Source organism: Cibotium barometz, chromosome 18 (assembly GCF_041138505.1).
Source record: "Cibotium barometz isolate CiBa-2024 chromosome 18, ASM4113850v1, whole genome shotgun sequence".
In the NCBI taxonomy this organism is placed as follows: Eukaryota; Viridiplantae; Streptophyta; class Polypodiopsida; order Cyatheales; family Cibotiaceae; genus Cibotium; species Cibotium barometz.
This window is the reverse complement of record NC_141063.1, coordinates 58,583,320-58,608,652: the sequence shown is the minus strand read 5'-3', so window position 1 is coordinate 58,608,652 and position 25,333 is coordinate 58,583,320. Positions and strand designations below refer to the sequence as shown.

Below are 25,333 nucleotides of genomic sequence, written 5' to 3'. Positions count from 1 at the left end.
GCTACACACCAACACTCGATTCCCTACCTCAAACCATGCATAAGAATTAAAGAAAACAAACAAATAAGTGTCGAAGAAAGTGGTGTATTGGACTTTTAACCAGAATGAGCTTCTACATGGGCCCACCTTTTGCCCAATGCCCATACACATAAACACACGAGCTTTTTATCTAGTAGACACATCAATAGGCACTAATATCTCAAGCATATGTAGGACCATGGTGGTGGGTTCATGTACAGGAGCTTTCTCAAATGAGCAGGAGAATTCAATGGCCTCTTCCTTTACCCCACCACCCATTGATTCACATCTATCCCTAGTGCTTGCGCTAACACCAAATCCCTTGAGCCACTTAGACTACCCTCCTCCATTGCAACTATGGGCAAAGCTAGCTGCCATGCACCAACAATCTAATATCTCTACTTAACTCCAATTTAACATGGACAGCCTCCATTGGTCAATGTATTCCCCACTAAGAAAACTCTAAAAATAACAATAATATACTTTATACATTAGATTACTCAAACAAATTATCATCAATATTTAATAATATAAACAAACATAAGTTGAACATTTTCTCATTAGTAGCTTTAGTTTCAAGCGGGAAAGTTCTCTCTCTCTCTCTCTCTCTCTCTCTCTCACACACACACTGCAGAGTGTGGCCGCCGCCTGCATCAGATCAGAAGATGCCTCGCAAAGCATCCAATCACAAACAACCCGCTGCCCTCCCTCCCCCCGCCGCAGTGGCTATATCCCCTCCTCGCAAGCGCTATTACGTTGAAGAAGAGGCGCCCCCTCCGTCAACACCCCTGGTATGCTCACTGTCCTCTGATTCAATGCATTGTGTGTGTGGAGAGAGAGTTGAGTATAAGAGCTTAGCTATCAGCAAAGCTGAGAGAGAGAGGGCTTTTTCTTCTGACTCTTGTGTTCATTTTTTATGCGTTTATGCAGAAATTTTTATGGAAGGAAGCATTCCCAGTGGGTACAGAGGTATGCCAGTAATTTCATCACAAAATTATTCACATTTTTCATATTTGTACCAACAAATGATGGTGTATGTCTATAAGGATAGTTAGCTGTGGAACAACAGTGGGATGTTTACGGTTCGTTGGGCCAGGTTCACACACATGGGTGGCTGGTCAAGCTGCAGAAGCTGCAGCAGCAGGGTAGCTGTAGTTGTAGAGTGACCAGGCCCATGTGAAGGTCTCCCTATTGCCCCTCAATTTATACTCAATATTTTTGTATGCAGTGGGACCAATACGATCGTGTTTATGAGATAGATTGGGACTTCTCTCATCTGGAGGTCAGTTCCTCGTTAATAACTTTTCATCAAAGGTTTAAGTGTGTTTACAGACAGATTTACTGCCCTGGAAGAGACGGGTGGGGGCTGTAAGGCCCTAATTTGATGGGATGTGACAATTATGCTGTCACTTAGCTGATTCGTCAAGTTTCAATCTGGGCTGGAATGCATTGTTTTTTGACACACAGGAAGCTTTTGAGGAAGGAGGAATTCTGAATGGAGAGAAGGTTTTTCTATTTGGGTGTACAGAACGTGAGTACGCTAAACCTCTCTCTCTCTCTCTCTCTCTCTCTCTCTCTTATGGGTTGTGCATTTTGCATAATGTCCCATTTTCAAGAAAAGTCACAAGAGCGATTTTTGCCAGTCAAGCCAGCGGTCAACAAGCCATGGGATGAGCCCCACAAGTGAACTACTTGGTGGGTTGAAGTGCACCTGGCAATGTGGTGCGATGACTACTGTGCTACCTGCACAGTGCAGCTAGCGATTGAACCCCATCTTGCAAGGGAGAGCAGTCACTTAAGAAACAAACTAGTTTTTAGGGTTTGTGAAGATGCTTTCAAGACTGGCCCCATGAAGTGCATGTTTAAAAGCTTGGTTGGGCTGGCAAGGTTGAGGCTAGAAAGCCCCTTTTAATGTCATTAGACCCCTGGTAGTCCGAAGGAGTGGATGCATATTTACGCACATAGGGACGTAAATGGTTGCTCTTGTAGCAATTGCAAGGTGGGACGGTAAACGTATGACTATACACAGCTTCATAGTTGTGTTGGTAAAGTAGTTGAACTCTTGAGCAGAGGTTTCGAGTTCGATTCCCACTGGCCTCATTCAATGGACACCCGGTTCTTCATCACGCATTGGCCTCTCGCAACTCCCAGTCAGTTGAGCTTGGAGAGAAGTATGGTTGACTGATTTGCAGGATCTTTACCCCAGGGGAAAAAGTGTATGACCATACACATGACTATAGATATTGGGATTACCAGATCATTTGCATGTGAAATCGCTGATTGTGTTCACCTGTGCAAATCGTGTGAGTTTGCATGTGATGTGTGGAATATTGCAGTATACCTTTGCTTCTGGTGAGTAGTCAAAAAAGCACACCTTGAGGGTGGCTCCACTTCCATCACAGTTTGTTGTAGGATCTGGCCTATATCTTCCATCATGATTGGTTGGCTTTCCATGATGATTAGGTGGGATTTTGAAATTCAAGGCGAGTCTTTGCCGTCTCATCACGAACCCATCTCCGGTTTTTAGGTGCAGAAAGGTGCTGATTATAGCATGGTGATGGTTGGACCTTGGATCTGAAGTTGATGAAAGATTTGACAAAGGAGCACTAGACAGTTTATGACTATCTTGTTATTGAAGAACTGGGCTAGCTCATTTCAGGTGCACAAGAGTCTTTGGGTGCCTCATTAGATGAGTTGTCCCTAGCTTATAGTGCTCATGCAGCATCAGGCTACTGTCGTGATTATGGTAAACCTTGGCACGCTTCCTCTCAGAGCTGTTTAGTCCGGGAACAGGCTCTTCTCTTCTGTTTCATATGTGTGAGTCTAGGTTTAGTGTGGTCTGTTATGTATCATATTCCATTGCAGCTGAGTGGTTGTTGGATGAATTTAAACACTCTTTGATGATCTCTTCACACTGCCATTGTTCCCCCTCCAAAAGGAAAGAGATTCCATTGAGAATAAACAACAATACATAAACACGGGCATAGGCCTGTCAAAGATTGTCCCAAAAGACAAGGTGTGTGTAACAAGGTTGGGATTTGATGATTCCAAGACAGTCCGGAGGGGCTAGAAGAGAAGAATATCCCATGATCCCATTCCCTAAGGAAGGCAGTGCGCCTAAATTGCGTTGATTGGGAAGGACCGTAGATACGTGCCCTAGCGGCCATATCTTCCAAATTATGCACATCGATTGCATATATGAAGTCTGGCTACTATCAATAGCCTCTATACATTTGGCTCTCCAAATTTGTTATGTTGTGATATTGGCAATTATCTTATTTACTGCGCCACCAGGTGATACAAATTGTGAAGTTGGGATCTGCCCAAGTTCCGAAGTGCAACTATGAACCACCCCTTTGAAACTTGAGGGCCCCCACCCTCGCAGGATACCTGTGGGCCAAACTGGGCTAATCAAGCAATAGAGCCCTGAGTGATATACAATATGTCTGTCTTGGAGCTGGGCAATGGAACACCAAAACCTCTAGGAGTCTCTGCAGCACCAAATGCAATGCTGAATTGACTCAATAGCAGCTGGGCATCTAGGGCATGATGGATGTGCATCTTCAAGGTGTATTGGCTTACTTTCCTCCGATTTTCCCTAGTTAACCTGCAACTATACATAATATGATTGTGTCTTCTTGTGCAGCTCAATTTATCTCCTATGGAGATGTATCAAAGGTTATTCATATCCCGGCTGTAGTTGCAGTAAGTTTCTGGCCTTCTGCTGGTTACAGACAAAGCACCATCCATGTGTGAGGGGCCATCCAAGCTCCCCCCATCAGGGATGGACTTCGTTCAATTCTCACCATGAGCATGAGTGTTCTGTAACCAGCCTTAGTTGCTTTTGAATGTTTGGTGCATTTGCATTCATCTCTTTATATAAGTTTTATTGCTTAAATCTAAGCTCTTTCCCCACCTTTTAAGGTTGTGGCACCACATGCACCCTCAGACAAAATAGGAATAAAGTCAGTTCAGATGGAGGGTGAGACCATTGTTTCGATGAAGGAGATGAAGATGGATTGGGTCCCTTACATACCGGCTGACAGGGAGTAAGATCTGAACCATGAACCTCTATTTTCAATTATTTAGCTGCCTATTTTTGCTGTATTTTAGCTTAGCATGGTGGTTTCTGTTTGTACATGACAGTCATATCTCTGTGGAGAGGTACAGATCTCAGATTTTCACTTTGAAATGTGTCCAACGAAGGTATGCTGTTTTTGATTACGTGCTTGTTCACACGTTATAGCTTTTGGTTGCAACTGACCTTATCTTGTTTGTCATGTAATGTAGAGTTGCTTTGAGAAATCTTAAACAAGAGCGGCTGAAAAAATACGAGTACTGCTTACCTTGTGAGTTTCTATGCATTGTCCTAAATGCTGTTGCTAGGCGTACATGCTTGCTTGTGCGCAGTCGTGCAGGAATGGTGGTGTGTGGGGAACATATGCATGCATACAAGCATGTGTTCTGTATGTAATTAAGCATAGTCACATATTAAGCATGCACCTGTGTGCGTGTGTACTTACTTACCTATGTACATGGAAGGACTATGGGGTTCTTCTCCAGTCCATCCCTTGGATAGTCACATATTACACACATACATAGTCACATATTAAGCATGCACCTGTATGTGTGTACCTATGTACATGGAAGGACTATGGGATTCTTCTCCAATCCATCCCTTGGATAGTAAATTTGAAGAATTCCCCATTTAATTGAAACAGTGCATGGATACATAGCTACATATTTGAAGTATCAATGCATCGTATTAGTTCTTTTTGTCACTTGCTTAAGTGCCCTTAAGTGCACCACAATGAGCTGATCTAGCAGGCCCCATCTGAATGGGGAGGTGGATTGCATTGTGATGAGTGGCGTTACCCTTTTCATAAGGCGAAAGGCATGTGGGTGGCTTGTGGGCCTTAAATGGGTTGATTGACTTCTCTATGCCCAACTTGGGCTGCTTGTTCATCAGCCCATGTGACTGCTGTGCAGCCCAAATTTTGTTGGTCGATCTTGCTAGTCCTTGCTGACCTAGCTGATTGCTAGACATGCTTCCTGGCCTGCTGTTTCTGCTTGCCTTGGCCATTCACTTTTAAATTACTGTAATAAAATAAACAAAGGACAATGTATGTAATCATTAGGACTTTCTGGAAGTGTCACATGCTCTGTGGAAGCGTGTTGATTACGCTATTAATTATTGCTAATTAATGAGTAACACTGTAATACACAGAGTAGATAGATATTTGTGCCTCACCCTAATCTACTGTATGTGCATTACTTGAGTGAATGATCATGAATTCAGATCTGGCCAGATCTGTTCTTGGCCGTGACTCTTGCCAACTTGCATTATTTTCTGGTGCATAACTTGACTGCTCCATGGTGCTTGAGTGTTGCAATCTTCCGTCCTAGGGCTATTGACTGCTGATTCTGCCAAACTTGCATTATATTCTGGTGCATAGCTTGACTTCTTGTTGGTGCTTGAGTGTTGCAATCTTCAGTCCTAGGGCTATCAACTGCTGATCTGGGCCCTGGCATTACTTCTCCAATGTTGAATCTATGAGCCCTGCCTGGCTATTTATAGGCAGATTCCTGCTAGTCGTGTTGATTTGTAGGGCTGGTATGCTGCTGATCGGCCAGTGAAAGGGTGCTTTGAGGAGAAGGCTTCTGAAACCGGCCTCTGGTAGAAACCAAAGTGCGGTAGACTAGCAATCACCCAAACACAGTTGTAATCCAGCAAATAAGAGACATAAAATGGGAGCTAGAGCGCTCCTACTCAAAAAGAACGACACCTGTTGGCCCCAAAGCTTGGCGCCCCTTTCGGTATTTCTTTATTCAATTCAATAGAAGAGTTTAACTGAATACATTATGGCCATTCATGGCTCATACATATGCATGTCCAAACTGTCAGTCCTCTGGACCTCGTAACATAGAGGTTTCACACAGCCTTGTGCCCCAAAACACCACACTGTTATTCACCTCTAATCAGCCAAGATAGTACATTCATGAGGCCTTGTAAACACAGTCAATTTGCCCATGCACGTAGCCCAAAATACAGCCATGAAACAGTCCATGAACCCTTCCTGAAACATTCAATTGTTGCTCCTATTTCTGCCCTCTTGGGCTGCAAATTCCTCCTCTCACAAGGAACCGAGAGAAGAATCCCCGAACAGCCCTCTGACTGGAGGAAAGAGAAGTTTGAACCTGTGTGTCTCACACCGCCCACAAGCCTGTAAAAAGAGAGTAAACAATGGCCGGCTGTCTCTGTCCAGCAACACATCTCTGCTCCTCCTGCAATCTGCCACCTTCCATGAGAGAAAGAGGAGGCGTGAGAAAGGCCCAGCGATGTATCATGTGCTGCAGTTCTATGCCTCAGTAGCCCAGCCTGCTAACCTTCCTAAATCGAAAGAGAGAGACCGTGTGTGCTGCCCGACCAGTACACCAGCCTGTTGCCAAGAGGGAAAAGCCTGTGTGTGCGCTGTGTGCTGTAGCACAGTCCGCCAGTCTTCCCGAGAGAGAGAGAGAGAGAGAGAGAGAGAGAGAGAGAGAGAGAGAGAGAGAGAGAGAGAGAGAGAGAAAGAAAGAAAGAAAGATTTTATTAATGTCTTCCAAAAGACCGAACTCGGCCTATGAGACAAATCGGTGTACCTGTATGGGGTGTCCTCTGTCATCCCAACAAAATGAAAAAGTACTGAACTAAAAAGCTGAATCTGGGTGTGCAATAAGTACAATGAGTGGTGGAGGGGATGGAGCTCTACTAGGAGAATGCAAAGCTATATGCATGGAGTATACAATAAGTATATGCAACCTAGCTAGCTCCATCCTTACCATATGGGGGGTATAAAATGGTATACATCAATGAAGGGGGTGTCCACAGCTCCCTGAAGAACATGCTTGGGTGTGCTCTGAAGCGAGCCAGTCGCTCCGCACCCTCTCTGTGAAACTGAGCTCTGATCTCTATCATCTCTCTTTGGTATAGACGTGGTGTCCGAAAGCAATGTGTCCTCTATCTCTTGTGGGCTCTGAGTGTCTCTGCTCTCTGGAGAGTAATTCCTTGCCGTGTAGAGGTTGGGAGTGGGATGGATCTCTGAAAAAATGTAGTAATCTGTGTCTGTCGTCCCCCCTCTGAAACTGTCTGAGCCTGTAATGATGTCTCTCTGTGGCGTTGTATGTCTAGAATGAATCTCCCTAGTATGCGCTGGTCTGCTGTCTCAAAGATCTGGCGTAGGGAATGTGGCTCTCTGAATAAAATGGGATATCTCTCTCTAATGGTTGTATATGCTCTGCATCTGCATACATAATGCTCCTCACTCTCCACCTCCTCTTTGCACAATCTGCATACCCTCTCCTCTCGGGGGATCCGTGCTGCTCTGCCAGTCTCAATCTCCAATCGGTGTGATGAAACTCTAAGTTGACCAATAGCCACTCGGGAGCCGTGTGGTAAAAAGCCCTCCACGTATCTAGGCCTCTATAAATCCATCATCAGTGATACTCATGAAGTGATCTCTGTAGTATAGCATCTTCGGTGGAAGAGGCTGTGTAGGCGATATCCGTGTCTCTTGTGTATAGAGCTGCCATAGATCCTGTCTCAATACTCTGTTCTTGTCACTATGAGAGAGAGAAAGAAAGAAAGAAAGAAAGATATATTAACGTCTACGATAGGCTAAAGTCGGCCTATGAGACAAAAAATAATACAATTGTGTTCTTCCGGTCATCGGAAGAAAAGAAACAAAAGAAAAAGTGTGCATGTGTCTGGATACAACCATGAATCATCATGGATCGGTGGAGCCCATATACAAACGACATAAGGGGGGTGGGGATGTGGATGGAGTGCTAAGGCAAGATGCATCTCTATATGGTGAAGGGGTAGTACAAGCATGCTATGCAGATGTATGTCTAACTCCATCTAGTGCCATAAGAGGGATATAAGATATCATACATCGCCGATGCTGAGGCTGTGAATGGCATGAACATGTATCCTGAGTTTGAATGAAAGCGAGCTAGCCTCTCCTATGTCTCCATCTGGTGTCTCATTCGGATAGCTGCTATCTCTCGGTGACGGAGTCGGGGTGCTCTATGTCCAATCTGTCTAGGTCTCCTCTTGGCTCTCAATTCCTGTGCTCTCTGTGCGGTCACCCCATGTGGTACATCAGCTGGCACTGGCATAGCTCTCTGGAAGAAATCTGAGAGCTAGGACTGTCTCCCACCCCTAGTGGGAGCGGGTGTTTGGAGGAGTCTCTCTCGAGAACTATGAAGCTCTAGTAGTAGTCTGCCAAGCTGTCGCTGGTTCGAGGCCTCCATCAACTGATGTAGTGAAGAGTGCTCCTCAAACAATCCTGCATATCTATCTCTGATCCCCTGGTGGGCTCTACATCTACATACAAAGTGATCCTTAGTCTCCACCTCCTTGCGGCACAATCTGCATATCCGCTCAGCTCTGGGAACCCGTGCCGCTCTCCTAGCCTCTATCTCTAGCTGATGTGATGAGACTCGTAGCTGTCCAATAGCAACGCGAGAGCTTTGTGGCATGTATACATCCATGTATCGCGGTCGATGTATAAACCCATCCCCTGAGATGCTCATAAAGTGGTCTCTGTAATACAGCATCTTCGGTGGTAGTGGGCTCTCTGGTGCTGTCCATGTCTCCTGTATGTAGTGCTGCCATATGTCCTGTCTCATCACTCTGTTCCTCTCATTGAGAGAGAGGTAACCCCGTGGAGCAGACTGATCACACTGAAAAGGTGGCAACCACTCAATGTCTATCCCATGATGTGAGAACCAGTGTAGCATCTGTGCATACCAAGATCCAGTGTGTCCAGCCTCGGCTAGCTGTCTGGATGCCTCAAAAGCTCGGCAGGATAATCTCTCCGTGGGCATCTCCCTCATCCTATATATAAAGGAGATCGTCTGGAACAATGCCTCCACTGCCATAGGTGGTGCAGCAAACTCAGCTCGAACAATGTCGTGCGGGACGGATGGTTTGCTGCGTATCATCCTCGAGAGCATCAAGATCTGTGGTCTCTCCAGCTGTACCCATGTGGAGGCTGCAAGCCCTGGTGCCCAAACCGCTGCTGCATACATCAAGGCTAGTGTCACTAATGTATCAAAGAGCCACCCCTTCGTGCGGGGTTCTTGAAAATGTGCCTGATGACAATGACGCTCAAGGCTAGCAAGAGCTGCATACCCCCGGGTCACTCTGTCTCGGACTGCTTGAGCCATGGAGAAGCGTCCAGCTGAGCTAGTAAATGTGATGCCAAGGTAAACATAAGAGCTTACCACCTCGACTCGCCCTCGTGCTAATGTGAGAGTAGTGTGGCTCCTGACTGCGGGTGAAGTGTGGAAGATCATAACCTTGGTTTTTCCAAGGTTCACTGTGAGCCCCTGTTGTGCGCAGAAGTCATCAAGAGCCACAAGGTGTCTTTGAAGCCCAACCTGCGTGTCGGATACCAAGACGATGTCATCAGCATAAAGCATAACATGGACAGTAATACTTGATAGCTCAACCCCAGAGCCTCCTCCCTGTGTGATGTAATCGACCACCTCATCAATACAGAGCCCAAAGAGCGTGGGGGAGAGCGGGCACCCCTGCTTCACACCAATGGTGCTAGCAACTGTGTCGGACAAGCCTCCTGGGCATCGGACTCTCCCAAAGACTTGCTCATATAGCCTGTATATGCCCCACATCATGTCTGAAGGTATGCCTAGTGTTTGTAGTCGCCGAAAGAGGCGCTCTCTGGGCACAGTATCAAATGCCTTGCGGAAATCCACAAAGCAACAATAGAGCCGTTGCCTTCGTGCCTTGGCTTGATCAATCAGGCACCTCAATGTAAAAATGTGGTCGATGGTCGAGAAGGCTCGACGGAAGCCTGCCTAGCCTGCTGCTCTCAATCCCCCAACCTCTGCATGAGTGCTCAGCTCTGCCTCCAAAATTGCCCCGTATAGTTTGGCCAATATATGGCCAATCATGATGGTCGTGTAGTTCCCAGGGTCTAGTACATCTCCCGCTTTATGGATCGGCACAATAGTGTGCATCGTCCACTTAGCCGGAAACCCCTCTGACAGAGCTCTGTTGAAGAGATGAGCAAGAAATGGTGCCAATGTATCAATAGCATAGATGAGATGCTCTCCCTGTAATCCTGTATGATCTGTCGCCCGTCCATGTTGGAGTCGGCATATGGCCCTCCTAACCATAGGTGGGGTGAAGAAGGTGGAGACTCTGGAGCATGGCTCTGTGGGCTGTGGTATAGGGGGTTGTGCAGGCACATCATAAAGTCTCTCTGCATATGTCTGCCAGGTCTGAGGATCGGCAATAGGTGTGGGAGGACGGGGCCCTCTGAGTCTCCTCCAAGCAGTAGCAACATGAGCATGTGATATGTGTCCCAGTACTGAGCCTCCTCATAAGCTCGCCGCTTACGGCGGGTGAGAGTATGCATCCTCCTGCCTGCCTGCCTGCCTTTGGGTGATCTCCCCGCGAGCCCTCCGCACTCGGAGACTGCGGTAAAGGTTTCTGCACTCATCATCATACCATGGGTTCTGGGGCATGCTCCCAGATGTAGGTGGCTGTCCTGTCTGTATGTGGTATGCGAAACTCCTCGCGGCTGCGGAGTGCAGTACATGTGAGAGCTAGGAGGTGAGCATGGCCATGGGTGTCGATGGATCTAAGGCAAATAGCTGATCATGAACATGATAGTCGTACACCTCGGCTAGGTCCTGAGTGAAGTGAAAAATAGTGCGTGGTGGCTGTATGATGGGTGGGTGGGTCTCCAATAAGCTCCTGAAAGTGAGGGATAGGTATGTATGATCCGCCCCAATGGGGCATGGTGGTACGGTGAAGTGAGACACCATATCTGCTGCCTCCCGGGATCCCATCACATAATCCACTGTACTACTGCCGCCTCCCACTGGAAAGCAAGTCAACCCACCTGAATCTGGCCACTGAGTCATCCCGTTATAAATAACGAGATGGTGTCGGGCCCCAAGCTCCAACAAATGTTGCCCATATCCAGTGCTGTCAGCTCCTCCATCAGCGGAGATCCGAGTGGTCCTTGTATCCTCTGTAGCTAGCGGCTCTAGTCTCAAGGGATCCTCAAAGTCATAGATCTCGCACTGTCTGCTCTGAGTCCGTGCATTGAAGTCCCCCATCAAGAAGACTTCTCCTAGTGTCGAATAGTGTAAGATCTCCTCAGATAAGACAGTATGGAGACTCACTAGGCTCTCCTCCACCCGGCTCCTCGGTGGAGAGAGAGAGAGAGAGAGAGAGAGAGAGAGAGAGAGAGAGAGAGTAAACAATGGCCTTGCGCTTTCCTACAGCCCACCAGTCCCCTTCCAAAGGAGAGATAGAAGGAAGCGTATTCAGCCCTCTGCGCCCTGCTCACTCTTGCAATCCAGCACGCCATCTTTTTTCCAAGATCGAAAAAAGCACATCCCCGTATGTTGCAGCATGACTACTCCAAAACAATGAGTTCTCCAAAAATATCGTGCCCTTCCCAAAAAGGGCCATGCAAAGGGTTCTTTTCTAAAAAAAAAAAGGTTTTTAACCTTTGTCCCCCATGGGTTATAAACCTTTGTTTCCCTGGGTTATGAAAAGGACCCTTTAAAATTTTGACCCCAAGTGTGAACATATAACAAATGTCCTGCACACTTGTGTCCTACACACTGACCACAATGCCCAATGTTCGGATACGCTTGTACAAATACACAGGGTCGTGACATACCCCCCTCTTGAAAAAATGGCAAGCGTCTTCGATTGCATCTTGGTGATATAGCATGGTATCAAAGTGGTACCACACTGATAACAAAGGCTGCCTATACAGTAACATATCAGCCATGTGATCCAAAAGAAAGTGAAAAGTACAATATGGCAAGATCAGCATCCCAATCTCTCTGAGCCATGTATATGTAGCAACATTCATTGCAAGCCAATGGTGTAGTAATAGTCCAAGTTATATACCACTGTGAACTATACATAACCATAAATCCAATGTGACTAGTACAAATATATCATAGAAGTCCCATAAGCAGATGTACTATCAACTGTTAGTACCTTCGGGTGAGACAACACATATATCATAGAAGTCCCATAAGCAGATGTACTGGCAACTGTCAGTACCTTCGGGTGAGAAAAGTTGCACCAAGCGACCTCTAGACGACATTTGAGCCTGTCTGTATCAAGGAAGCGGAGGTGCTACCCCCTCTTGAGCATTAGGCAATGCTCTAGACCTATGCTCTGCTAAACCTGAATGAGCCGTAGCAAGAGTTGGCTCCAACTCAAAGGCATTAAGATAAAGTTGCAACACTTGAGGTGAATCTACTAAGTCACCCTCCTCCATCCACTTCGCATCCATCGGTGAATAGTTCTTGAACTTCACAAGATAGCGATGGGAAACTTTACCTCGTACCTTTCTTTCCTTATGTGCCAGTATTTGCTCGGGAATAAGAACCTCATCAAGTTCCTCCACTTCTGGCTGAGCCTCATATGATACATCCTCAGGCACATTTCCTTGGAAAGGTCTAAGTAGACTCACATGAAATGCATTATGAATCCTCCAATGTGTTGGTAGCTTCAAACAATAGGCCACCTCACCAATCTTTTCCAATACCTGAAAAGGTCCATAATAGCGCATGCTCTTTATCCTTCATCTTCTTGAGCCTAGCTTTCTCAAATCACAAAAGAACCTAGTCACCCAATGCAAACTCTAATGCACGCCTGCGACGGTCTGTTGTCTTCTTTTGGTTTTGTTGAGTTCTTTGGAGTGCCAACGTAACTCTCCTATAAGCTTCATCCATGTTCTCCACATACTGGTCAGCCTGAAAGATCTTATCCTTTGTGCGCAAAATGGGTGGTACCTTCTTCCCTCCTTCCACAATCTCAAAAGGCGCCTTGCCTGTCGAGGTATGGATGGTGTTGTTATAAGCGAACTCCACCAAAGGAAGATACTTTTCCCATTGTTGCTCGTGCTCTGACACATAGTACTTGAGAAGATCTAACACTGTGGAATTAGCCTCTTCTGATTGCCCATCTGTTTGTGGATGAAACGATGATGAAAACTTGAGAGTTGTATCCATGTTGTTAAACAACCCTCTTCAAAATAAACTTGTCATCCGTGGATCATGGTCACTAATGATAGACAAAGGCATGTCATGATACTTGAAGATGTTCGCCATGAACAAATTCACCATGTGATCAACTTTGATCTTACGCACGGGAATGAAATGAGCCTGCTTACTGAACTTGCATATGACAGCCAAATGCCATCATTCCGTGTTTGTGTCCTTCGAAGATCAAATATAAAATCCATGGCAATGCTCTCCCATGGTCTATCTGGAATAGGTAAAGGCTGAAGTAACCATGGTGTCTTTTGACGATCAAACTTCACCTTCTGACATATGATGCATTGCCTAACAAAAGCATCAACACATCCCTTCTCAAGGTCGGCCAATAAAAGAAAGCCTCAACTGCCTTTACCATGGCCTCAATGTTCCTATGACCTGCATACAGTGGAGCATGACTTTCAATCATAACCTTGAGTCGTAGTTGCTTGGTAATCACAATCTACCATGCATCGTCAAGAAACCATCCTTGAGAGTATAATGATCATGCCGCTGACCCTCAGACATCTGATCATAGACCCTACCAAAATCCTCATCTTAGGCATACTGCTCTTTCATCTCATCAAGCTCATGATTAAACTGTTGAGACGCGTGGCTTGCGTGACAAAGCATCTGCCACAACATTCTTTATGCCTTTCACATGTACAATTTGAAAGTGGAACATAGACAAAAAGTTGGTCCATCTCATATGCTTCTCAGAAAGTTTAGTTTGCGTGAGGAAATAATGCAAGGTCTGATGATTTGTCTGCACAGTGAAATCAGTCCCAAGCAAATAGTGTTTCCATGTAGAAAGAGCATAAATTACAACCAACATCTCTTTCTCATAGACTTGTAAATGCTTCTCGGCATTCTGTAATATACGACTCTCGTAGGCTATCACGTCCTTCTTGCATGAGAACTGTCCCAATGTTGTTTCCACATGCATCACATTGGACAACAAGAGTCTTTTAGAGATCCGGTAGTACCAATACGGGATCCGAAGTAAGCTTTTCTTTTAGCTTCTTAAAGGTTGTAATTTCCCGATCAGCCCATTGGAACGGAGTTCCCTTCTTTGTTAAAGCATGAAGGGGTGAAGCAATCTCAGCAAAATACCATATGTACCGCTTGTAATAGGAACACAATTCCAAAAAGCTGCGTATATATGCACGGTCTTCAAATCTGGCCAATGGAGAATTGCTTCTACTTTCAAAGGATCCATACGGACTCCATCTTTAGACACGATATGTCCCAAGAAGTGTATTTCTTCCAAGAAGAACTCACTCTTCTTGCCATTTATGACCAGCCTATGCTTCCGGAGTTCTTCAAACAGTGTGGCCAAATGCTCTCTATGCTCCTCCTCTGAGCGTGAATGCACAACCATGTCATCAAATAATGTTTCCACAAACGCTTTATGAGGTCGGAAAATCTTGTCCATCATCCTGTTAAAGGTGGCGAGAGCATTTGTCAAGCCAAAGGACATGACTAAGAACTCATATAGCCCAAAGGTGGTCCGAAATGTTGTCTTATGCACAACCTTGGGTCTAATGCGTATTTGATGATACCCGCTTTTCAAGTCTATCCGACTAAAGACTGTGTAGCCCTGTAAGCGGCCCAATATGTCATCGATCCTCGAAATAGGGAATCGATTCTTGATGGTGTTCTTGTTTAGCGCCCTATAATCTATACACATGTGCCAAGAACCATCTTTCTTTTGCACTAAGAGCATAGGTGAGCAAAAGGGTGATGAGCTGGGTTGAAGCAACTCTTTTTTCAATAACTCTTGTACTTGGCTCATAATTTTCTCTTATTGGATTGCACTAACACGGTACGGCGGTCTATTTGGTGGGGTACTTCTCGGAATAAGATCAATGGCGTGATCTTTTGGTCTTTTCGGAGGAAGTTCTTCTGGCAAGGATTCGGAAAAGCAATCTTGGTACTCACGTAGGAAATCAGTCCCGTCTTTATCTAACATAGACAAATTAGATCGAGATTCATCATCTTTTGCATCTTATGCGAAAAGATGCTTTTTCTTTGTTGATGAAATAGCCGAAGCCGATACAATAGGAACAGATTTCTCTTTAAGCTTTACATCCAAAATGGGCTCTTTCTCTCTATGAGTCAAAGTAATCTTCCTGTTGTACGTATCCACCACCGCATGTACTCTTTGACACCATGGCATATCCAACAAAACATCACACCCATCAAGTAGCATGATATAGAATTCCTCACTGTCCACATAACCCTGCACATGAAGCCTCAGCTTGCCAATAATAGGGGTAACGCCTAGGACAAGCTATATTAGTCTCATACAAAGGCTCCATCTCCTCTGCACGGATCCGCAATCTGCCAGCCAAATCTGGTGAGATAAAGTTAGCTCTAGCACCAGTGTCAAAGAAAATCAAAGCATTCTGATCTCTAACTTTGCCCCATGCTTTGCACAACTCAGTCTTCTCACCACTTGGCTGTTTCCCAACAAGATCAAGAACTAACCCTGCAGAACGCTTTGCTTTCTTAGACTTGGGCTCCCCTTTAGTGTTAGAGTCCTTATTGGACTTACGCTTGGGACAATTGAAAGACATATGTCTCTCTTCGGTACAGAAAAAGCATTTCTTGGTATCCAACAAAGCTTGCTTCTCCTTAGGAGTTCTCTTGGGCATTGGTAACATCTTATGCCGCTTCTTTGCAGGCACTGTTGCATCACGAGATGCATGCCCTAGCTTCTGAGTTTTCTTGCCAGTGCTTTTGTTGCCCTTAAATCCAGTTGAAACCCCAGTGAGTAACGCATTTGCTGTCATGGCATTCTCTATCATCGCCCCAATGAATGTGTCAAATTTCACTGCAGCTCCCCCTTTCTTATAATTCTTCGCCTTACCCATAGGCGTTAGATTATCGTAAGGAAGTGGCTTAACAAGATTACTATCCCCATACTAGGGTCAATAGTGTCAGTTCCCACACCTTGCATGCATGCAATCCTGTTCATCCTCCTATGTTTCCGAACATACCACTATGCATATCGGGCTGCATGTCCCCATACATGTTTCCTTGCATTCCGGGTTGCATGCCCCCATACATATTCCCTTGCATTCCGGGCTGCATACCACCATACATGTTGCCTTGAATGCCAGGCTGAAAACTAGCTCCAAAATTCCCTTGCATTCCCATGCCTCCTTGAGGGTAACCCCCAGTCATAGATTGGAACATGGAACCACCGCCAAAATAGCCTGGATGCATCGATTGCTGCGGAATAGGTGGCTGCTCGAAAAAGGAACTCTGTGGGTTTGCACCATAAGTGTTCTGCATGTTGGAAAACTGTCCAAAAGCAGGATCTTGTGGGAAGGCACCACTATTGCCCTGAGGTGGGTTCCTAGAACGCACCTTCTTCTTCTTCTTCTTAGGCTCAAAAGGGGCCCTCATAAATTCAGCAAACTTCTCACTTTGCGTGAGCTGCATAAGCACATCCACTGCCCTTGCCAAACGGGCTTTGAATTGGGCATCATCTTCCTCTTTACTTGGCATATCTTCTGGCTGCGTTACATCCTCATAACGTGCATCTTCTGTAACTTGTTCTCTTGCAAGTACATCCTCAGACTTAGTTCTCTCAGGAGTGGTCTCTTGCTCTTCCTCATCATCATAGTCATAGTCATAGTCATAGTCATAGTCATGGTCATAGTCATCCTCATAGTCTGACATCTTGCTGAAATTTTCAGCAACGACTTTCGTCGAGACAACCACGAGCTCATCCCCTTAGAAAAGTTGGTGATGGTCCTGGCAACGGAAACTTGAGACCGGCCTCTGGTAGAAACCAAAGTGCGGTAGACTAGCAATCACCCAAACACAGTTGTAATCTAGCAAATAAGATAGATAAAATTGGAGCTGGAGTGTTCCTACTAAAAAAGAAGAACGACACCTGTTGGCCCCAAAGCTTGGCGCCCCTTTCGGTATTTCTTTATTCAATTCAATAGAAGAGTTTAACTTAGTACATCATGGCCATTCATGGCTCATACATATGCATGTCCAAACTGTTAGTCCTTTGGACCTCTTAGCATAGAGGTTTCACACAGCCATGTGCCCCAAAACACCATACTGTTATTCACCTCTAATTAACCAAGATAGTACATTCATGAGGCCTTGTAAACACAGTCAATTTGCCCATGCATGTAGCCAAAAGTACAGCCATGAAACAGTCCATGAACCCTTCCTGAAACATTCAATTGTTGCTCCTATTTCTGCCCTCTTGGGCTGCAAATTCCTCCTCTCACAAGGAATTGAGAGAAGAACCCCCGAACAGCCCTCTGACTGGAAGAAAGAGAAGTTTGAACCCGTGTGTGTCTGAGACCGTCCACAGGCCTATAAAGAGAGAGAGAGAGTAAACAATGGCCGGCTGTCTCTGTCCAGCAACACATCTCTGCTCTTCCTGCAATCTGCCACCTTCCACGAGAGAAAGAGGAGGCGTGAGAAAGGCCCAGCGCTATCCTGCAGTTCTATGCCTCAGTAGCCCAGCCTGCTAACCTTCCTAAATCGAAAGAGAAAGAGACCGTGTGTGCTGCCCGACCAGTACACCAGCCTGTCTCGGCCAGAAGTGATCTGATGGTGGAGTGAATGTCAAGCCTCTGTGATGGGGGCGTGATATGTCAGCGGTGGAGAACCTCATGAATATGTCTCTGTGTGGTGGAGGGTCCTGATGCTGTGGGTCAGGGACGTCTGGCTTGCAGAATTGATCGAGCTCTTTCACTAAGAACTCCTCTGGAGCGTGGAGCTGGAGCGTGATATGTCAGCAGAGAATCGCACGAATCTGTCTCCGTGTGGTGGAGGGTCCTGGTGCTCTGGGTCAGGGACGTTTGGCCCGTAGAATGGATCAAGCTCTCTCACTAAGAACTCCTCTGGGGCGTGGAGCTGGAGCGTGGGTACGGGTGGTGGGCTCTGATGTCGTAGTAGAGGAACTGTTGTGGGCAGTGGATTTTGATGTGGATGTATATACCACAAAGAAATCTGTAATGGCTCTCTGTGACGTGTCCTGTTGGAGCTGGGGTTGTTTCTAAGCATGCTGCCTCAACACTACATTGCTGTGTCATCTGAGCTCCATCAAGTACATGCCCAAGCACCTCTGATTCTCAAACTGTATCACCCGTGTGAGTGACCCGTGTGAGTGGTCTGAATCCCTCTCGGAAGAGGTAGTGGAATCTCCCTCGTATCTCATAGTAAGCCGGGCAACTGAGCATATAATGGGCTTCATCCTGTACTGCTCCTGTGATGCATACTGTGCATGTCCTCTCTTCATGTGGGATATCCTCAATTCTGCCAGTCTCTACTATGAGGCGGTGGGAGGATACCTTGAGCTGGCCGATCGTGATACGCATGGCATGTGACATGTGTATCTGTATGTATCCCGGGATCTCAAAGAATCCATCCTCGGAGAGTCTCAAGAATTGATCTTTGTAGAACTCTCACTTCTTACCAATCTCTGACGAAGACACCCATGCCTGCCGAGTAGATCTAACCGGATGATCCAGTTGATCTCCTGACGTGAGAGATCAAGGTATGGGGAATCCAAGCTATACTAAAACGGGGGGAGACGGTCCATATGTATGCCATGTGCATGAAACCACTTGACTACCTCTGTCGGTAATGGTGGTGGCCGTATTGTTGAGGAGGAGGGCAGTCCAGCTCGTCTCAGTCGCTTCTCCCTCTCGTCGTATAATTGCATAGAGGACTCTAGTGCTAGTCGTGGGAGGCGATCTCCGTCAAGCGTGTATACATGCTGAATGTAACTTGTAAGTGACCGTCTGAAAAAGGGCATCTGTAACCAGTGGGGCCACCCCAAACTTTGCATGTAGAATGTCATGTGGTACAGATGGCTTACTCCTGATCATGCGTGACATCATCATCACTTGTAGCCTCTCTATGCTCCTCCAATGATCCTTCCCTAGGCCTGGCCCCCAAAGGGTTGCACCATACATAGCCGTTGGTCGTACTAGAGTATCAAAGAGCCAGCTCTTAGTGCGGGGTTCTTGGAAATGTGCTTGGAAACATTCTCTCTCCATACGGGCTAGGGAGGCGTGCCCCCTCGCAAGTCGGATAGTGGCAGCTGTAGTCATGCAAAACAAAGGGCTTGTAAAAGTGACTCCTAGATACACATACTGCTGCACAATCTCCATTGGGCATCTCTGTATATGAAAGAAAATCGTGAGGCGATTGCATAAGATGTGTTGAAGACCATAGCCCTTTTGGATTTGCAAGATTTACATGCCTGTGGGAGATTTGGTCTACGAGGAACACTCTGGTCTTTGTTAATGATGGCATGCAAAGTGTAGATCCTAAGAAGGTTATCTGTTTAGTGAAAGCTAACATTGCTAGTTTGGTGAGTGTAAACAGATGGGAGTCAGATACAATGAAACTACTCACTAAGAGGATATTGGATTGATCGGTTTCTTTGGGTAGTTCTTCTCTTGATTGTTTGAGAAGACTAACCCACAGTTTATATGTACTCTTTTCATATTATTAATATAAATACATCTTCACTAAAAAAAAAAAGATGTGTTGAAGACCATAACCTTGGTTTTGCCCAAATTGACCGTAAGGTCTCTCTCCTTGCAAAATCTGTCCAATGCATTTAAGTGTTTCTATAAACCCTCGACTGAATCTGAGATCAAGACAATGTTGTCAGCATATAGCAATATGGGCATTACTGTTTGAGCCAATGGTGAACCTCTACCTCCGAAACTATCCACAAATACTACGACCAAATGATGGGCTGACTGCACACTGCTGTAGAAACACCAATGATGACCAATCTTGACGCCAATGCTCTCTTCCAAGGGGTGGTAGGAAGGCTGCAAGACTGAAGCTGAGAGAAGGCTGAATTGGGACTGTTTCTAGGGCTGAATTTGCAATATGCTGTGTTTTCCTTTACAAGGGAGGATGAGAACACAATGAGATGCTGACTGCTGTCGACTGAAACGCTTCTTGTCAACAACGATTTCTGAAAAAGTAATGCTATGCGTTTTCTGGTTGGCTGAATGCGTGAGCTTGAATGAATGAATGAATGAATTCGCTTGCTATTTATATGCATGAACTGGGCTGGTTGGCTGGCTGCTAATATAGTGATTTTAATGTTGGCCGACTAGGTAGTAATGCTGCCGACTAGATATTAAGGTTGGATAATAGGTCTAAGGCTTATGCAATGGATTAAATGCTATGGCTAAAGGTTAGAAATGCTAAGGGAAGGTTCACATGCACATGAGATGAATGCTATGCAATGCAGACAATGATCTAATGCAAACCCTAAGGCTTATACTGACTTCTATATGCATGAATGATTCTCTTCAAGTGGGTTAAGGGACATGACTGACTGACTCACACTCCATGGTTGAGGAAAGACCTACGTAGCTCGTGCCTGACATATCCCTTACAATGGGGCCATGGCATAGGACAAAATCATATCCTAAAGGGGACTTTGTGTATGTTGTTAAATCCCACAATGGTTAGGGATACTCCAAGGTGGATGCATGGGGTTATTTTGATTCCAAGGCTTAGGAGTCATGTGGATTTTCCACTTGTTCGATGGGGTGTTCTTCCTTGCTAATGAAACAATGGTTCTAAATCTTAGTATTAAGGTTCATAATGTTATCCCTAGAATGTGACATGAATACTCTATAATCAATGACTTACATGCGTATTAGGATGAACACGTTGAACACATGAATCTAGAAGCGCTCATATATGTATGACCATACAAGCTTCAACTCTTAAATAATTAGGAATCTCTTAACAGAAAACTTCGACACACTCTGTATGTACTGACATACACACATATATACACACATCTATACATACCTTCCAACCATATATATATATACCTCTGCATGTAGGTGCATGTGTATGTATGGTGTGGTACCTCTCTTTCAAGTTATAAATAGTTATTTCTTTTGCAGATTTCAACAATCCATTTAAAGAGGATGAGCAAGAGCCCGATACAGTTGTATCCATTATCTACCCTTTTGACGATGGAAAGCCGCCAGTAAGACATGTCATATCACATTATGGATTCATCCAATTCTACTCCTGATAATTTGACCTTTGTTGCCCTAAAGCCTATTCTGATACTGTTGGTGTGGGTGTAGCTCTTTACTGAGTTTGATTGGGAGCTGGATGATCTTGAGGTAACACATTGGACTGTTTAATATTGAATGTCCTTTTTGTGGTATTGCAATCCAAGCAAGGCCTGACCACCTTTCTTTTCTATTCTCAGGAGATGGCAGATAACTTGGTAAAAGATGAGAGCCTAACTCTAGAGGAGAAGGATGGGTTTAAGGTGTGCTTATGCTTTTGTTATATCAATGGATTAACTGTTTAACATCTAATCAACCTGCAAGGAGCATTGCTAATCAAGCCTTCTTTTCCTTTGTCTCCTTCTAAAGGTGTATGTGAAGCAAAGAGTCTCAGCAGAGAGAAGCCAGCAGCGGCAGGTATATTGCTCGTGTGTGTGCATGTTATGTGCACCAGTTATTGTTTTTCGTTTTGAACAAAACCTAACAGTTTTGACTTATTAGATTCGATTGAATGCTTGATTGCAGGCTAGAGAAGAAAGGCGGAAAAAAATTGAAGAGATGAATGCAGAAGCAAGGGCTTTCTATGAAAAGATACGTTTCTACAAGTTTTATCCTCTTCCCACTTCAGGCACCCCAGACATCTCTAAGCTCAAGGTTGGACACATCTTTTCATTCCTGTATGTCCTGTTTTTTGAGCTGTCTGTGTGTGTGTGTGTGTGTGTGTGTGCACGCGCGCATGAGCGTGCGTACATGCATCCAGAACTGCAAATATTTCTGTTCTTGCTGTTTTTTGAGCTGTGTGTGTGTACGCGTGCATGAGCGTGCGTACATGCATCCAGAACTGCAAATATTTATGCTCTTGCTGCTTTAGCCATTAACCCAGCCAACCTATGACTCGTGGGTGGGTATGGAGTGTCTGCCCATCAAAGTTGCATTCCGTATTCATACTACCTCCCGATCTGTATGGTATTTTGCTGCACGTGTACACCATACAGAGCATTACGTTTGCCTTACAAAATTCACATGGTTCTATATACATTTTGAAGCTCTTGTTTGTCCTAGACCTAGGCAGCCCCCATGCTTCATAATGCATTCCATATGCTCTCCCATGAAGCGTGCATGTATTATGCTTTTATTAGAAAAAGACTGGTGTATTTAACTACCTCCTGATCTGTATGGTGTATTCATACTACCTCCCGATCTGTATGGTATTTTGCCACACGCGTACCATACAGAGCGTTACGTTTGCCTCACAAAATACACAAGGTTCTATATACATTTTGAAGCTTTTGTTTGTCCTAGACCTTATTAGGCAACCCCCATGCTTCATAATGCATTCCATATGCTCTCCCATGAAGTGTGCATGTACTATGCTTTTATTAGAAAAAGACTGGTGTATTTAACTACCTGATATTAATCAGTACTTTCAGTACTCCTATTGAACACATTGTGTATCATACCTAACGTTTACCACCTTGGTGCCCAATGCCCATCCGTGTGAGTCCATGCTTGAGGGTGTGTGCACGCGGGCATGTGTGCACATGTGCCTGCATGTGTGTGACCGTATGCAGGTGAATGTGCATGTGGGTGTGCGCAGGTACATGGTATGGTCATAAAGATGGATGCATGTGTGCTGTGCGTGGTGCTGGAGCGCATGCCTGTGCAGTCGCATGTCTGACCACACGCTGTTGGTGTGCGCATGCTGCAGGTTTATGGGTGCCTGCGTGTGTGGGTGTGCTTGTCTGGGCATGTGGGTGCATGGGTGCCTGTGTGCACTTGGGTGGGTGCCTGTGCATGTGCTTGAGTGGGTGTGCGTGTGTTTGTGACTGGCTTCTACAGGTTTCACTGTGTTTTACAGTGCTCATTTGTATTGGTGATTTTGCAGAGTCCGTTTATCAATAGATACTATGGCAAGGCTACCAAGGTGCTGTAAATGTATTTCTCTGCTACCATCTGGCAAAGGCATAGTTCAAGCAAAAGCAGGGCTCACATGAAGTGTACTTCGACAGCAAAAGCTGGAGGGAGTTCATAAGAGTTGAGGGACATAAACCGGCTCAAAAATTTTGTTGCGTTTTTTGCGATGTACATTACATTGAATGTTTGTTATTTGGGTTCTGTCTGTTTCATTTGTTTCTCTCGAAAAGGGACTTTCAGACTCTGGTTACACAGATCCCTTCGAGATGATTTGAAGCAGAGATTTCATCAAGTTGCCCTGATATTTCCATCAGGTAAATCCTCATTGAAGTATCTTCTTTCATCGAGTTGCTTTTTTGGTGTTGAGGTAGCATCAAACATGACACCTGTGCACCTTGTGTTGCTCCAAGTAAATTGGTACCTTGTATGCTGACTATGCGTAGTTTTGACACATGGCTTAATTATAATTCAAGGGCACTACTGTATAATAATTTCCCGATGTCATGGCTTAATTATAATTTAAGGGCACTACTGTATAATAATTATCTATGTGACCATTCTATGCTTCGGTGCTTCCAAGTCTTGATAATAATTTTTTAACCCTTGGTGGTAATTTTTTAAACAATGTCAAATACGTTTCCTTAATGGATCTACATGTACTTATCAATTTAGAGAAGGGTGTTTTTTAATTGGCAATGGGCCAATTCCTGTGTCTTGGAAGTATTTGATAGCATTTCTTGGTGCATAATATAGTTCCCTTTATATATAAGCATTCTCTGATTCGCCCAAGTAGGTCATTGAAGATCCTGAGCATGAGGTCATTGTACTAGGGTTCATCCTTGCCAGAGGCAGAGGCAAAGCAGTCTTTGCAATATGTCATGTTCTCTTCATGTAAGTTGTAGCAAGGGTGTATAGATGAGTTGTATGACCTCACCTCCATTGACCATGTGTATAATCTCTATATGTATAGTGGGTTAGGCTAGTTTGCCTTATGGGATGGAGGAGATTGCTGTCAATTTTTTTCAGGGTACACGGATAAAGGCACAACTGCAAAAGGTGGTATCCTGAGAAGTCGAGGAAGTAGATAATTTGTGGTATGTAGCTCTAATGTTGTGTAACCCAGTTTGATCAATAGCATTTGAATCTGGTAGTTGCAAGTTCTAGTATCTTGAGAACAGCAGTCCTACAGAAGGTTTGCAATACTCTGAAAAGATTGGAAAGACAATTCAATTTGTACAAAAGAAAAATGAATAATACATGTAGTATGCTCTATCTCCAAGATAAATTTCACTTATCAACTGGTCTGTCTCCCTACATTCAGGGAAAAAATTGCACATCCAGAGGAAAATAATTATTACTAAAGACAAACGAATGAGATAATTAAGGATGCCCTGAATTATTGAACCGCAAGTTACAGTTTTAATACCGATTGCCCATAATATTAGTTTGGTAATGGTGTCATGACCACCTTTGCCAAAGTAGTACTCGATATAAAGAAAGATTGCTTTAACTACCAATTACGCCAAAGGGTCTATGAGCCCCAAAAGCAGAACATACATATAATCCATGTCCAAGCTGAAAGTCGTGAACATGGAAAGCTTGGTCGCAGGTCATGCACAGCCAAGACTAGGCTTTGATAATGTACAGCCATCATTATGGATTTATTTGCTATCCCCATTGCTAAAACATCACATATGGGAATGTGTGGTTAAGTATGAGGCTTGATTACCATGTGTCTTTAGGGCATGGGTTTGAAGAGGTGGAGAGGGTCTTTTGTTGGCTGAGAGGGTGCAGTGCTTGCAGACAAGATGCTTATCATTGAACTTGTCCCTAGCTTCAGCTTCTTCAATTGATTCAACATCTTGCTTCAGCAATCTTTTGAGATGAAGGCCTTCTTGGGTCGGGTGGTACTCATAGTACATCTTTTAAGCTCTTTCTTTAAAAGTATTTTCCCATAGTATTTTTGGCCAAATTTTAACATGAACTTGATGCATTAATTAACAAATCTCAATCCAAATTAGTGTCACAAGTGACCACTATGCATGATAGTTCTTGCTTTTTCATAACACTTGAATCCCTTTGCCTTTGTATTTTCAATGTGATTGTTGTTGATGAAGTGCTTTGTGCTTGTTGATCTCTCAGCCAAGCCTTTCCACCCTTTTATTGAGTCCATTTTTCAAGGCAAGAGCGGGGGCCAAGTATTCATGCCATGTATCTAATCTTCCATCTATCCACTTTTCCATGGCCTCTGCACCCATTCCAAAGGCACC

At 44.8% G+C, this 25,333-nt stretch overlaps 1 protein-coding gene across 1 annotated transcript; it reads left to right on the top strand.

Moving 5' to 3' along the window:
• The first annotated feature begins 586 nt into the window (after positions 1 to 586).
• Positions 587 to 23,554, top strand: LOC147629530 (myosin-H heavy protein). Its single transcript, XM_086812802.1, has 14 exons — positions 587 to 809; positions 949 to 987; positions 1,247 to 1,300; positions 1,486 to 1,549; positions 3,665 to 3,723; positions 3,943 to 4,067; positions 4,165 to 4,224; positions 4,309 to 4,367; positions 21,033 to 21,118; positions 21,222 to 21,260; positions 21,350 to 21,412; positions 21,519 to 21,566; positions 21,675 to 21,803; positions 23,035 to 23,554. Exons 1-14 carry the CDS (start codon positions 684 to 686, stop codon positions 23,080 to 23,082), a joined length of 999 nt encoding a protein of 332 aa, XP_086668928.1. The 5' UTR covers positions 587 to 683; the 3' UTR covers positions 23,083 to 23,554.
• Positions 23,555 to 25,333: the final 1,779 nt, after the last annotated feature.